This window comes from Grammomys surdaster, unplaced genomic scaffold (assembly GCF_004785775.1).
Source record: "Grammomys surdaster isolate TR1022 unplaced genomic scaffold, NIH_TR_1.0 125565, whole genome shotgun sequence".
NCBI classification, from domain to species: Eukaryota; Metazoa; Chordata; class Mammalia; order Rodentia; family Muridae; genus Grammomys; species Grammomys surdaster.
The window spans coordinates 470,092-483,673 of record NW_021620412.1 but is presented as its reverse complement, the minus strand read 5'-3'; the positions used below and the strand labels follow the sequence as shown (position 1 = coordinate 483,673).

Genomic DNA, 13,582 nt, shown 5'->3' with positions numbered 1-13,582 from the left:
TGGATTTAACTAGCTCTATCTACAAAGACTGTTTCGAAGGGAGATACTCACAGGTGCAGGGAGTTACAGATTCAGGAGAATTGGGGTCAAAGCTGAGTTCAGAGCAGGCCCTAGTCTTACAGTCTCCTCCTTCACTGCAGAAACTTGGTTTCTGAAATCCTGAACCATGTCAGCTTCTCCAAAAGGGAAGCAGGCTCCTAGCACTGCTCACTGAACTCACAGCCTCACTGGCCCAGGACACCCTCAAGACCTTGTCCTAGGGCAGGGATGTGGCTCCAAGCCCAGCAGTTACCTCTCTCTCAGCCAGGGGCACTGAGGCCACCCAGGGCATTGTGGGTAAATGGATGCCACACCAATGGCAGGAATGCTGTGCCCTCCCACACCACACACCAGGAATAGACATGGCCCCCACCATACCACAGATTAGCCATAGAAACCACAGCTCCAAGACATTCTCATAGTGTTGTGAAACTGTCCTCTGAGATAAAACTTCCATCATGAAGGGAAACTCCTTAAGGCACAGGATGTTTTAAGAGAAGGTGAAACATCCTACAGAGAAGCTTCTGCCAAGGAAGCAAACAACTCAGTAGCTTAAGGAGCCAGATTCACTAGGCCCCTTCCTCCCTAAACCTATATAATGGGACGGCTGAGCCCCAGGGGAACAAAGCACAGTAGCCAAGCTGCCTAGCAAGGACCCTGCTAACCTGCAGGTTGTCCAGTGAGCTCCCGGCTCCCAGCTTCCCTGAGCTGTCACTCATGCTGGGGTGGGGATGAGTCACTCAGTCAGTTCTGTTCCTGTAAGTCACCTGACTCATCCTGTGTGGCTTCCGTCCTGGAACCCTGACTAGGGACAGCGAGGGAACTTAGAAAGGACTGGAGCACAGCCATATCTCTGACCTCAACAACCCAGAATCTGTTTCATCACAGGGGAGGGGCAGCTATGTAGGCGGGGTCTGTGGCTGAGCCCTGTAAACATTCCAAAAGAAGCTGCCATTGCTAGTTTCTGTACACAGTCGCTCACATGCACGGAGACTCCCAGGAAGGCGTTGCCATCTCCCTGAGCTCACTCCCACGGCACTGAGGCACTGGAATCCTTGGCATGGTCGAGTCTGTACACTTCACCCAGGCACAGCTCCCTCAGATCCCTACAATAACCCTCATGTTCTTATCAGAAAGAGTGTAAGACTCATTGGTTCACCAAATTGGATGGCGGCATCTGCACTTTTATCTGAGCATAGTTCCACATCCAGATTGAGTAGATGCCTCTTCATGTCTCCCCAGGAATCATGTCTTGCAACTAGTCATGGGGACACAGTTCCACCCACTGTGACACCACACAGCAACAACAGGAACAAGGCTCCACACCACGGAACACTGGTAATAGGCATATGGTTCCAAGACACAGCACATCCTAGCAAACCCCCAACACCCATATACAGTGTTGGATGGGGTTGCTGACGCTAATCCCAGTGCTGGGAGACAGACCAGGCACAGGAGGATCTGGGGCGTGCTGGCAACCAGCTTCCATCCACAGTCAAAAAGGGAAGAAGGCCGAGAGTGGTTCAGTGGAATACTCTATGTCCTCTTCTTGCTTCCTCACGTATACATACACATACACACACCACGCACACACATATACACACACATATATACACATACAGACACACATACACGACACACACAACATACATACACACATATATACACACACATACACACACACACATATACACACCCACCACACACACATACACACACCACACACACATACACACATACACACACACAGATACACACACACACAGATACACACACACACACAGAGCACACATGGACCCCCCCCACATGCACAAAATAAATAAAATAATCTTGTATTTTAATTCCATTGATCATCACAATAAATAATTCACAATTAATGACTGCATGAACACAGTTTACAAAGCACCTTAATATAGTGATTCAGTTCTTCACATAAGACAGCAGGCACTGTGTGTACACACTGACAGATACATACCTGTCCTGGGCAGGGGACCTCAGATGAAGAGGATGGTGAACAGGTTGGATGAGTTCTTGGATTTTTTTTTTTTAAGCAAGCATTAATGTTTTTTGTTTTGCTTTACAAAATCACCAGAGTGACTTCCGTTTAAAAACACATGATTTTAAACATAATTGACTCTGTGTGGCACACTGTGGTCCCCTCTTCAGCTCAGTTTAGACTTCACGACATGGTCAGACACGTCTCTGAGATGTCCAGTCTCTCTGACTCTTCTCCGGTAGGGCCTGATTCTAAAGAATTTGGGATCTGGAAAGTTCCAGTTTATCCTGACAGCTCAGACCAGAAGTCATGGGTCCCCTGTCTCTCTGGCTCTCTCTCTCTCTCTGGAAGACTGTCCAGTCAACCCAGCCCTCAAATACTCACACCTAGGGGACAGCAGGAAAGTGACAGCCCAGAATCACACATGGGTCCCTGCTCTTCCCCAGAGCCACCTATGCAGTGCACTTTTAGTCCTGCCAGGTTGGTGAGTCAATCAGGTGACACCAAGTAATGGTGACAGAACTTTCTAGAAACTCTTCCTATATCAGCTGCCCTTCAGGGGCCTGAGGGAGACTTCAGCAGGGAGCTCCTGCAGTCTGGGGTAGCGTCTTCATGAACGTTGTAGGGCTGAGTCCCTGGTTCCTGCAGCAGGAATTTCTCTGCAAAACACACAGAATTTTATCAAGTACTGAAAATGCTAAGGCTGGGTCCTTCCACTCAATGGGATTCAAAGAACTAAAGGAACCCAGGGTCTGGTGCCCAGGCAGAAAGGGTGGGCCTGCCTGAGGCCAGGTCCCTGCCCCAGCCCCAGCCCGGGGCTTTCCTGACCCATCTTGTTCCACATTCACCACATTTTGCTGAAGAATATTCCACATACTCACCAGCCTCCTCCAGAGTGGTGAAGCACTGGAACCCCTTGAGGTCAGCAGCCAGCAGTGTGCGGAGCACGGGCACCTAGCATGAATACACACTTCAATACAGGTCAAGGAAGCTGGGCGGTGGTGGCGCACGCCTTTAATCTCAGCACTTGGGAGGCAGAGGCAGGCGGATCTCTGAGTTCGAGGCCAGCCTGGTCTACAGAGTGAGTTCCAGGACAGCCATGGCTACACAGAGAAACCCTGTCTTGAAAAACCAAAAAAAAAAAAAGAACCAAAAAACAAAACAAAAAACACGTCAAGGAACCTCTGCTCTGCTATGTGTGGTGGGTGATCTAGTTGGATACTCTGAGTGTTCCAGTGAGTCTGTCTTAGATAGTCTTCCTGGTGTGAACAGACACCATGACCAAGACAACTCTTATAAGGACAAGACATAACTGGGGCTGGCTTACAGGTTCAGAGGTTCAGTCCATTATCACCAACAGGAGAGCACGGCAGCATCCAGGCAGGCACGGTGCTGGTTGAGTTGAGAGTTCTACATCTTCATCTGAAGGCTGCTAGCAGAAGCATGACTTCCAGGCAGCTAAGAGGATGGTCTTAAGCCCACGCCGACAGTGACACACCTACTCCAACAAGGCCACACCTAATAGTGCCACTCCCTGAACCAAGTATATACAAACCATCACAAAGAGGCTAAGGCAGGAGTGTTGTCATGAGTTCAAGTCTAGCTTGCGCCATATATCAGGTGTGAGGCTAGCCAGAGCTGCAGAGTTAAGACTGTCAAAATAAATAAATAAATAAAACAAAACCACGAAAACTAAAACTAAAAAAATTTAATTCCTCAGTGATACCTCTGAGCCATGACTTCATTGTAAGTACTGGTGTCACGTGACATCAGTGTAAGCACCCATGTCACATGACATCATTGTAAGTGCTGGTGTCACATGACATTGTAAGTACCCACGTCAGGGCGCTGCTGGCTGTGGTTCTAACCTGGCAGGCTATCGACCATTTGGATTCATTCTCCTGCGCTCAGTGCCGACCTCCTATGCTGTCTGTGTGCTCAGTGCTGTGAACTTGAGGCCAGGGCTCAGTCCAGGACCGTGCTCATGTCTGCTGTGCTGTGCCTGTGTGCAGAGCCCTCATGCTCATGGATGGAGGCAACGAGGAAGTAAGAGACCGGCCTCTGCAGAAGCAGGGTGCAGTTTAATCAGAACTGTATAGGGTAAAGGTCTCCAAGTGGAGTGCCCAGGGTACTCCAGCTTCATAGGGAGGACAGGGAAGCTTTAGGAAGGAAACGTTTACCCATTGGTGTGCTCTGTGTAGTTTCAAGAATGAAGGATGTCAGCAGATGTTCCCGTTTCTACACTGGCTTTCTGGTCAGTCTCTTGTAACCATGCTGAGTCCGGGCTGAGGTTTGTTGTTTTAAATCATTAACCTTTATGGTCACTGAAGGCTGTTCATTTGTAAGCTCATCTGGCAGGGCCCACCCTTCTCCCTCCTCCCTCATCTCTCCTCCCTCCTCCTTCCTCTGTCCATTCAAGCTGAAGCAAACTGTGATGGTTTGTATGCGCCTGGCTCAGGGAGTGGCACTATTAGGTGTGGCCTTGTTGGAGTAGGTGTGTCACTGTGGGCGTGGGCTTAAGACCATCCTCTTAGGTGCCTGGAAGTCAATATTCTTCTAGCAGTTTCCAGATGAAGATGTAGAACTCTCAGCTCCTCCTGTACCATGCCTGCCTGGATGCTGCCATGCTCCCACCTTGATGATAATGGACTGAACCTCTGAACCTGTAAGCCAGCCCCAGTTAAGTCTTGTCTTTATAAGAGTTGCCTTGGTCATGGTGTCTGTTCACAGCAGTAAAACCTTAAGATACTCCTGCATTCTAGAACTATAGGTAGGTGCAATTATATCTTTCCACATGTATCACATTAGCCTGGGGCCACAGGGAGGCTGTGGACCCTCCTTATAAGGTGGCCTGGCTCTCCTACCTGTAGTCCAACAAAGGCCAGAGTGACACCTTTCTTCTGGAAGTCCTCCAGGAGCTCACCAAGTCCCACGGTCACAGTGTAGTCTATACTGCTGACATGCGTGCACTCCAGAACCGCGCAACGTGGTGGGGATGCTGGGGAGACAGGCCAAGAGTCTGCCACGGGGCAGGCAGAGCCTATGGCTCTGCAGCCATGACAGTGGTGAAAAACATCCATTACAAGACCATTCCCCAGGGGTGTCACCCAGCAACGGAGCCAAGGTGGGAAGAATGGGTATCTGGAGAAAGCTACTTTCTTTTTAGGTTTCTATGAACGTCACTTCTCCAGACAGAGGAACAGAAGCAAACATGGCCCTTACTGAGGCTGTAGGGGAGTCACAGGACTACTGCCTAGCAGGGGCTATCCTTCTGCAGCAGACACTACTCAAAGACACCTGAATCGTGCGTGAAAGCGAGTGATGTCTCCCTGACCACTGGGGCGGGGCCAAGGCTGTGGTGTAGGGTCTCCAGGAGTGTGTGCTCCTCTCTGCTCATCTTGACTGGCTCATATACCTTCCAGTGACCGCTTTGTTATTGCTTCTCTGAGGGCATCAATGGCAGGGAAGTGCAGGCCGCTGGCCGGCTGGAGAACAAGAATTTGTCCCTCTGACACCTGGATTGGAGGTGGGGGAAGAATGTTAGAAGCAGACAGGACAGGATAGTCTTGTAGGCTTCACTCATTACACCAGGAGGGACCCCTCACCCCCACCCAAGCCTAGCATATGAGGTAGAGTAGTAGGAGCAGGAGCCAGCAGGAGAGCCCCCAACACCCCACACTCAGGAGAGCTAGCAAATGCTCTCCCTCAGGAGCACTAATGATAGCAAGCAAGGAGAGAGTGTCTCTACTCTGAGCCTACCTGGGTCTTGGGCCTAGCTACAGAATGCAGGAGAATGAGCAAAGACACCAGGGTCCCAGCCAGGATACCGTACTGGATCTCCCAGAAGGACAGCAGGAATGTCACGCAGAGTGGCAGCAGATCCAGCCCTAGGATGAGTGTTGGTTCAGAGGCAACCCTCACCCCACCCCTGCTCACTGAGCCCCACAGCCCAGTGGCCAGCCATTTAACCTCTCCTGGGGTTCATAGAGGTGGCCAGAGCCCTAAAGCACCCTAGAGAAAGATCTGGTCACAGGAATAGAAGGTGTAGGTTGGGTTTTGTTGTTGTTATGTTTTTGATTTTTTTGTTTGTTTGTTTTTGTTCTTCGAGACAGCATTTCTCTGTATCTCTATATAGTCCAAGCTGTCCTGGAACTCACTCTATAGACCAGGCTGGCCTTGAACTCAGAAATCCACCTGCCCCTGTCTCCCAAGTGCTGGCGTGCGCCACCACTGCCTGGCTCGAAGGTATAGGTTGTAGCTGGCCCCCAGACCAAGGGCAGAGGTAGAGAATGGGGTCCCTATCTACCAGGGTAGGATCTGCCTGGCCCATCCCAGCCCTCCAGCCTCTGATTAAGTGTGGGGGTGGGGAAGCTCATCAGAGAATCCAGGGAAAGGGGACAGAGAGAAGGTGTGTGTTTGTGTGGTGTGTCCATGTGGTATGTCCATGTGGTGTGTGTGTGTCTGTCTCTGTGCATTATGTGTTTGTGCGGTATGTGTGTCTCTCTCTCTGTGTGTGTTATTTTCTGAGTGTGCCTGTGGTGTGGTGTGTATGTCTGTTTGTATGTGGCATGGTGTGTGTGGTGTAGTATGTGTCTGTGGTGTGTAAGTGTGTCTGTGGTGTGGTATGTATGTCTGTATATGTGTATACCTGGCATGGTGTGTGTACATGGTGCGGTATGTGCTTCTGGGTGTGGTGTGTCTGTGGTGTGGTGTGTATGTCTGTGTGTCTGTGTGTGTCTGTGTATTTGTGGCATGATGTGTGTGTGTGTGTTGTGTCTTGTGACTCCAGGGGACCCAGAGGATTTCTTGCCCTGGGCATGAAGTACATGAATTCAGCGTGGAGTTCCACCTCTGATGTGGCGACCCAGACAGGCCCCGCCCTTCATGGAGTCCCTGTTTCCTTGGAGAACATCAATTCCATTCCACTCACCTACACTGGTAGACTTCAAGACTGTCCTAAAGATGAAACCTGGCACACAGAAGACTGGGACACAGAACAACTGACCCCAACTACACCTGATAACTGGCCAACAAGGAGGAAGGGAAACTTTGCTGGACCTGTTAAAGGAACCACTGGGTGAGGGGGCTCAGGCCAGGAGATGGGGAGACTGAGAGACTATTTTATGGGTCACCCATCCGGAGGAGGAGGAAGGTGTGGAGAGGGGAGGACGAGGACTCTGAGTGGAGGAAACTCCGCTCTCTACTCAGTAGCTACCGAGTTTGGCTCAGTTCTGTGTGGGCCGAAGCCCAGTTCCTCTGAGCAGCCACCTCGAGTGTGTCTTCTCCTAAGTTTACCAGAGTGCCACAGCTCCAGCCCACAGTGGGGCCGCAGGCCGGGAGGGATAACAAAAGGTGCCCTTGGCATCCGCAGAAACCACCTCAGAGCCGCCCACTTTGCGTACGTACTCTGAACACGCCAGAGCCTCCTGAAGATCTTGACGTCAAAGATCGGGGCCACAGCCGTGATGATTACAGCAGCCAGTGCAGACTTGGGGATATAGTAGAAGAGTGAGGTCAAGTAGTCCAGAGATAGCAGCACCAGGATACCTGTGGGGGTGGCGGATCATCTGGGGGGCCGGTTCTCACCCAGCCGGCACCCACAGAATGATACAGCCTCATCTGAGGTACGGAGGAGCCTGGTTATCCACTGGACAGTTATGGATCTATACAGACTTAGTAGGAACGCCGTACATGGTCAGAGAACTACGCGTGCCCCTCTGCCGCATTTCCACCACAAGCACCAAAGGTAAAGAAGGGGATGGGGACGGGGTGGGGCTCACCAGTCACCAGGCCTCCTGCCGGGGTACACACGCCTGTCTGGGCATTCACAGCTGTCCTGGAAGGTGACAAGAAGAAACCTGTCAATCCCCCATGGCTGAGAGGAGAGCTGTCTGGCCTTACACAGGGGCTGACCTTCCATGAGACCTGAGGTGGAGGTGAGAGCCAGTGGAGTTGACACCAGGTGGCTGGGCCCCCTCAGCAGAATGAAGAGTTAGCATATATGGAGGTGAGAGAGACAATCTCCCTGGTTGTTTTGTTTGCTTTTTTATCCTATCACTTGCCCCATCCTCTCTCCTCTTCCTCGGGGCTCTGCTTTAACTGCCAACTTAGTTTAACTAGTTAGGGCTTCCTGTATGAGCCTGGGTGCGGATCTATTACCACAACGCTGGCAACTGACCACTGGCCACACCACTGAAGAAAACGACTCCCTGCCCCCCCCACCCACCCCCCACCCCCCGGCAACCATTAGCAGCCAACAGCTCTTCAGCTAGGGGCTGGTGGGCTGCCTTGCTTTCCCTAATACATACTGTTTATTACTAAGTATGAAAAGCACCAATCAAGAACCTCAATTATTTTAAGATCTTCCCTTCTTCTGCCCCCCACACCCTCAGCTTCTGCTCAGTAATGTTTAGCTCCTCCTTCAGCCTCAGAGCTGCCCCAGCCCAGCCTCTGGATCTCAGGAAACCCTGCCTCCAAAGATGCACCAGGACAGAGATTGAGACCTTCTATCCCTTTTCTCAATCTTCCTCCCTCCTCTTCCTCCCCCCTCCCTCCCCTCACCCTCTCCCTCTCCAACATCTGCCCTGCCACTGACCTCACTCACCCAGATTCACTTGCCTCTGCCTCCCAAATGCTGGAAATAAAAGAGTACATCACTGCACCAGGCCCTCCCCTCTGTTTCTTTTGGAATTACCTCAGGCACCAGCATGCCTGGAGGACTTGGGTGGGCCAGGAACTTGCATCACTAAGTGTACAGCAGAGATGCCAGGAGCCATCCTGAGGGGCAGGTGTAACCTGCCTTGCTGTGGACATGGTCACAGCTTTCCAAAGGTCTTTAGAATGCCTGATGGACTAACGGGGAGGAGGAGGAAAATGTCAACGACTAAGGGTCTGGCGGGGGCGAGGGGGGAAGGTCTTTGGACCCCGCTAACCCTAAATGCACAGAGTAGAAAGAACATGGCTACTCACCGCCCAAAGCTGCCAGTGACTGGGTAAGCAGAGACGAGGGAGCCTAGCACGTTGGTGAGGCCTGAGGAGAGAAGAGTTAGATAGGAGGAGAAGGAACATTAAGACAGGGAGGAGGGGAGTCAAATGCAGAACCACACAGGGAAAAGATGGAGAGAGGGCCCGGGGCCCCTCACCCAGCACTCATCCAGGGTGAGGAACCAAATCTTTATCACGTTCCCGACCTTGGAGTTTAGCTAACTCTAATTCAACGATTTTGCTTTTTTGTTGGTGTTGCTACTGGAGACAGGGTTTCTCTGTGTGGCCCTGGCCATCTTAGAACTTGCTCTGTAGACCAGTGGGCCTTAAATTCAGAGATCCTCCTTGGTGCTGAGACTAAAGGCGTGCACCGCCACCACCACCCTGCCCAGCTTTTGCTTCTTGAGACAAGGTCTCGGGTAGCCCAGACTGGCTGTGAGCTGAGAATGACTTGAACCTGAGCTTTCTGTTCCTGGAGTTTTCCTTCATGAGTCCCGAGACCGCAGGCATGCCCATCTATTCTAGGTTTAAAGTAGACCTGGCTCAGGCTTCAAGATACCTTAAAGATGATACTACCAGTAACCATGGAGAGGAAGGACATCCACCTCCCAGGGATGGTTTCAGAGAAAAGAGTACCTGAGATGTAGCTGCTGTCAAGCCAAGCTAAGAGACTGAAGGTCAAGACCAGCAAAGTGCTTGCCCAGGCAACAGGACAGATCACAGTACAGAAAGCCAGTACTACTGACTTGTTGGGACACAAGAACTAAGATCTTGGCCTACACCTACGACACTCTGTCTGCCCAACAGCCATGTCACACAGGAACCTTTACAGTGAACTAATCTGGCAACTACAGGTTCAATGCCTACTCTTGGAACTCCCCTAGCACTAAGTGTAAGGAAGGCAGTCGCTATCCCAAAGGGCAGGTATCCATAACTTGCTTAGACATGGAGCAAATGACTCCCTGTCCCCAGCAGTCACAGCTGCCAGCAGCTCCTCAGACAGGGTGGGTGGGCTGTCTTGCATTCCCTAATATGTATCATTTACTTCTGAGTATGAGAATAGCTATCAGCAACCCCGATTCCTGTAAAATCTCCCTTCTTCTGTCCCTGACATCCACAGCCAGGCTAAGCGGACCAAGGGTCATTCGCAGGCTTCGTAGACTCACAGAAAAATGAGAAAAAGCCCTAGAAGACTGGGGATTACTTAAGTACCAGCCCCTCTTGGGTCACAGAGCCAAGCCCAGATCTTTGAGAGCAAAGGGCCAGAGCAGCTTTGTAGAGACTGGACAGTGACCACGGGCTACACAGGACCACACTGCCCCCTGGTGGTCTGTTGAAGTCAATGGAGATGCCCCACCAGCCTATAGCTCAAGCGGACACTATTCACAGTTCTATCTGGCTGGCACTCTGGAGGCTCCATTGCCATCAGGACGGCCCTCTGCTTTTATTATCTGTTAGTGCTGGGGATTGACGTTATTTTTAACCCCTCTCAATTGGGGATTAAGGGCTTCACACACGGTAGGCAAATGCCCTACCACTGCGATATCTCCTTGGTCTCAGAATGAGTGCACTTCATTCGAAGAATGAAAATACGCCTGAGAACTCACAGCTGGGTGATTTGCTGCACGCACACGGGGCGTCCGCGGATTTCTTCTGCTAAAAGAGGCAGCTGATCCCACCTCTGTAGGGCCCCATCCACCAGTTCAGACAAACAGCCGCAGCCAAACCCTGCCACTGGACGGTTGGGTACTGCCAGTCCTCTCACAGGAGTGGCTCCTGCAGTTTCTAGGCTCGTATGAGCATTCACAAGGGGGAGAGGACCAGGCAGGAACACCCAGGTCCCACGACATATTAAAACCAGTACCATTATCAAAATTAAGATTCTTAGTGTGGGCCAGATGCAGTGGCTCAGTTGTTATGAGCACTTGCTACTCTTGCAGAGGACCCAGGTTCTATTCCCAGCACCCACAGGGTGCTCATAACTGTTTGTAACTCCAGTTCCACAGAAACCCGTGCCTTCTGACCTGCATTGTACGTCTCAAGTGTGCGTGCACGCACACACACACACAGCCACACATTAAAAAGAAAATTCTTTAAGACAAAAAGATTTTTAGTGTTCTTTCAAAACACACCGATGTGTAAGTTAGTTTGTAGGGACAAAAGAAAGTGCAGCTAAACTAGACACAAACCCCAGTGGCCCCCCCTGAGTTCTCACTGACCCATGTGTCCTTGCCTGGAAGGAGGTTCTACTGGGAAAAGATGGAGGTAACATCCTGGGCCCCCTTATCCCATGTTCATCCAGCAAAAGGCATCCAGGAGACTCGCCTGAACTCCACCTGGCTGCACCCTCCATGGAGCTGACTGGACACAGGGGAACAAGTCTAACCTGATATCTCAAAGGCTCCCCTACCACACACACACACAAACATCATACTTGGTGCCATCAGACAGGCACACAGGCACTGGGAACAGAATGGGTCTTACCGATGGCCAGCAGTTCCTGGTTGGCGTCAATTCGGTAGTTATTCTGAGAAGCTAAAGAGAAAAGACAGTGGAGACGCTGTCACTGATGTGCAAGAACAAGTTATGTGTGGGTCCAAGCTGAGGGGACAAGTTTACACTAGGAAATGTCAACAGACCCAAAAGCAGGAGCAAGTATTCAGGCTAGCCTTGAACTCACCAAGAACTGTCTGCCTCTACCTCTGAGTGCTGGGGTAAAATTGGTAGGAAACCATGCCCAGCAAATAAATATTGGTGTCTGAGTTGGGTAAGGGACAGAGTTCTGGAATGTTGGAGAAGAAATTTATTCCAGGAGCAACCAGGACCAGGCAGGAAACCTATGGAGCTTTGAAACCACATATTATTTCCGCTGGTGATGCTGTGTGTTGCTGGGGGTGGAGCCTGAACCCTACACATCAGCCACATGCTGCACTACCGAGCCCCACCCAAGCCTGTTATCTGGAGTTTAGCCTCAGCATCAGCCTGTACCCACAGATGACATGTTGCATTTACAGATCAGAACAGAGACAGACACCCAGACACTGGTAATGCAGAGCTGTAAGAACTGAGGACTTGGGTCAGGTGAGGGATTTAAGAGCCTGCCTTAGAAAGGCAAGACCAAGACTCGGATACAAACTGAACCAGAGGGAGAAAACAATGAGTCAAATTTTTAGGAATTTTATGAGCCAAGTACTAAGGTTGAAGTTTAAAGTCCAATCATTACTCCTGATTAACTAAAACTTTTCAGCTGGATATGGTGGCTCATTTAAATCCCAGACAGACAGACAGATCTCTGTGAGTTCAAGGCCAGCCTGATCTAGCAGTCAATTCCACACCAGTCAAGGCTACATGGTGTGGCCTGGTACTAAACAAACAAATAAATAAAGCAACTCCAGTTCCATGGGATCTGATTCCTTCTTCTGGCCTCTGAACTCATGTACACACACACACACACACACACACACACACACACGTACACACACGTACACAAACATGCACACATCCATGCACATTCACACAGATGCATGCACACACATGCTCTCACACACACATATACACTCACGCGAGCACACATACACACACACTTAAAAAATACAATAAATCTTAAATTTTTTTTCAATTCAACAAATTATCCTAAAAACAACTGTAACACAGCTCACTGCTTCCTGGTTTGACATATCATTATTCTCAACGAGGCGGCCAGTGCATGCTGTAAGAGGCCGTGCAGGGGAAGGAGATGGTCCTTAAGTCCATCTCATTCCAATTCATCAAACACCATGCTTGGCACCACATGGTAGGAGCAGAAACCAGCGAGGGCTCCATAGTAGGGGCTTGTGCACCCACACAGTGAAGGTCAGTGGGGCTCCTCACTCCAGAGCCCTGTATACAGTGCACCAAACGTCCTGTCTGGACTCTGGACTAGGAGGGTTGTGCCCTTGCACAGACTGTAGTCTGTGAGTGGCTGGGCTATCCTGGCCCTCTTTCTGCCCATGATGCCTTCCATATTTTAGGTCACAGATGTCCATTGTTCCCTCAGTCCCTACTCATTTTAAAACACGAACATGCATTACTTGTGTTAAAGTTCTGATTTTAAAAATAGGCAAACAAACCAGGAGGTGGTGAGCTGGTAGGAGGGGTGCGAGGGGTGGGCGGGGAGTTACAGGGATCTCACCGAAGGATTTGGCCACGGCAATGCTCTCCAGGAGGCCCATCAGAGGCACCACAGCCAGTCCAGCCCCCATGTCCTGAGAGGAGAAGGTCACTGAGCCATGCCTCTGTGCTCAGGAAGGCTCTTGACAAGCAGGGACCTGCCACAGTAGGATGGGCCTTCTTGACAGGTAATGGAGGCGAACACTGCTCCAGCTACAGGAGTGTGAATTTATACTGGAGAGGAAATGCCACCTCATCATGAAAAGAGAGAGGTGCTAAGAGGAACCCGGCTAATGTATCCTTTCCCGGTGTCCAAAGAATGAAGGGGCTTGAGGCAGAAAGACAAAGAGATATCCTGAGGTTGTGTCCTATTTGGTCTCTTCACTTTCCTGAGACACCCCTTCTTAAGGGCTG

At 50.6% G+C, this 13,582-nt stretch overlaps 1 protein-coding gene across 3 annotated transcripts in view; it reads right to left on the bottom strand.

Moving 5' to 3' along the window:
• Positions 1-1,859: 1,859 nt before the first annotated feature.
• Slc26a11 (solute carrier family 26 member 11) overlaps positions 1,860-13,582 on the bottom strand; it is a 24,845-nt gene continuing 13,122 nt past the window's right edge. For all 3 annotated transcript variants that reach the window (XM_028786724.1, XM_028786725.1, XM_028786723.1), the window contains 10 exons: positions 13,191-13,263; positions 11,504-11,554; positions 9,005-9,065; positions 7,816-7,871; positions 7,442-7,582; positions 5,795-5,922; positions 5,451-5,550; positions 4,900-5,033; positions 2,917-2,989; positions 1,860-2,694 (listed from right to left, as the gene is read on the bottom strand). In XM_028786724.1, coding sequence (XP_028642557.1) covers positions 2,591-2,694; positions 2,917-2,989; positions 4,900-5,033; positions 5,451-5,550; positions 5,795-5,922; positions 7,442-7,582; positions 7,816-7,871; positions 9,005-9,065; positions 11,504-11,554; positions 13,191-13,263 — 921 coding nt within the window. In that variant the 3' untranslated portion in view covers positions 1,860-2,590. The remainder of the gene's footprint in view (positions 2,695-2,916; positions 2,990-4,899; positions 5,034-5,450; positions 5,551-5,794; positions 5,923-7,441; positions 7,583-7,815; positions 7,872-9,004; positions 9,066-11,503; positions 11,555-13,190; positions 13,264-13,582) is intronic.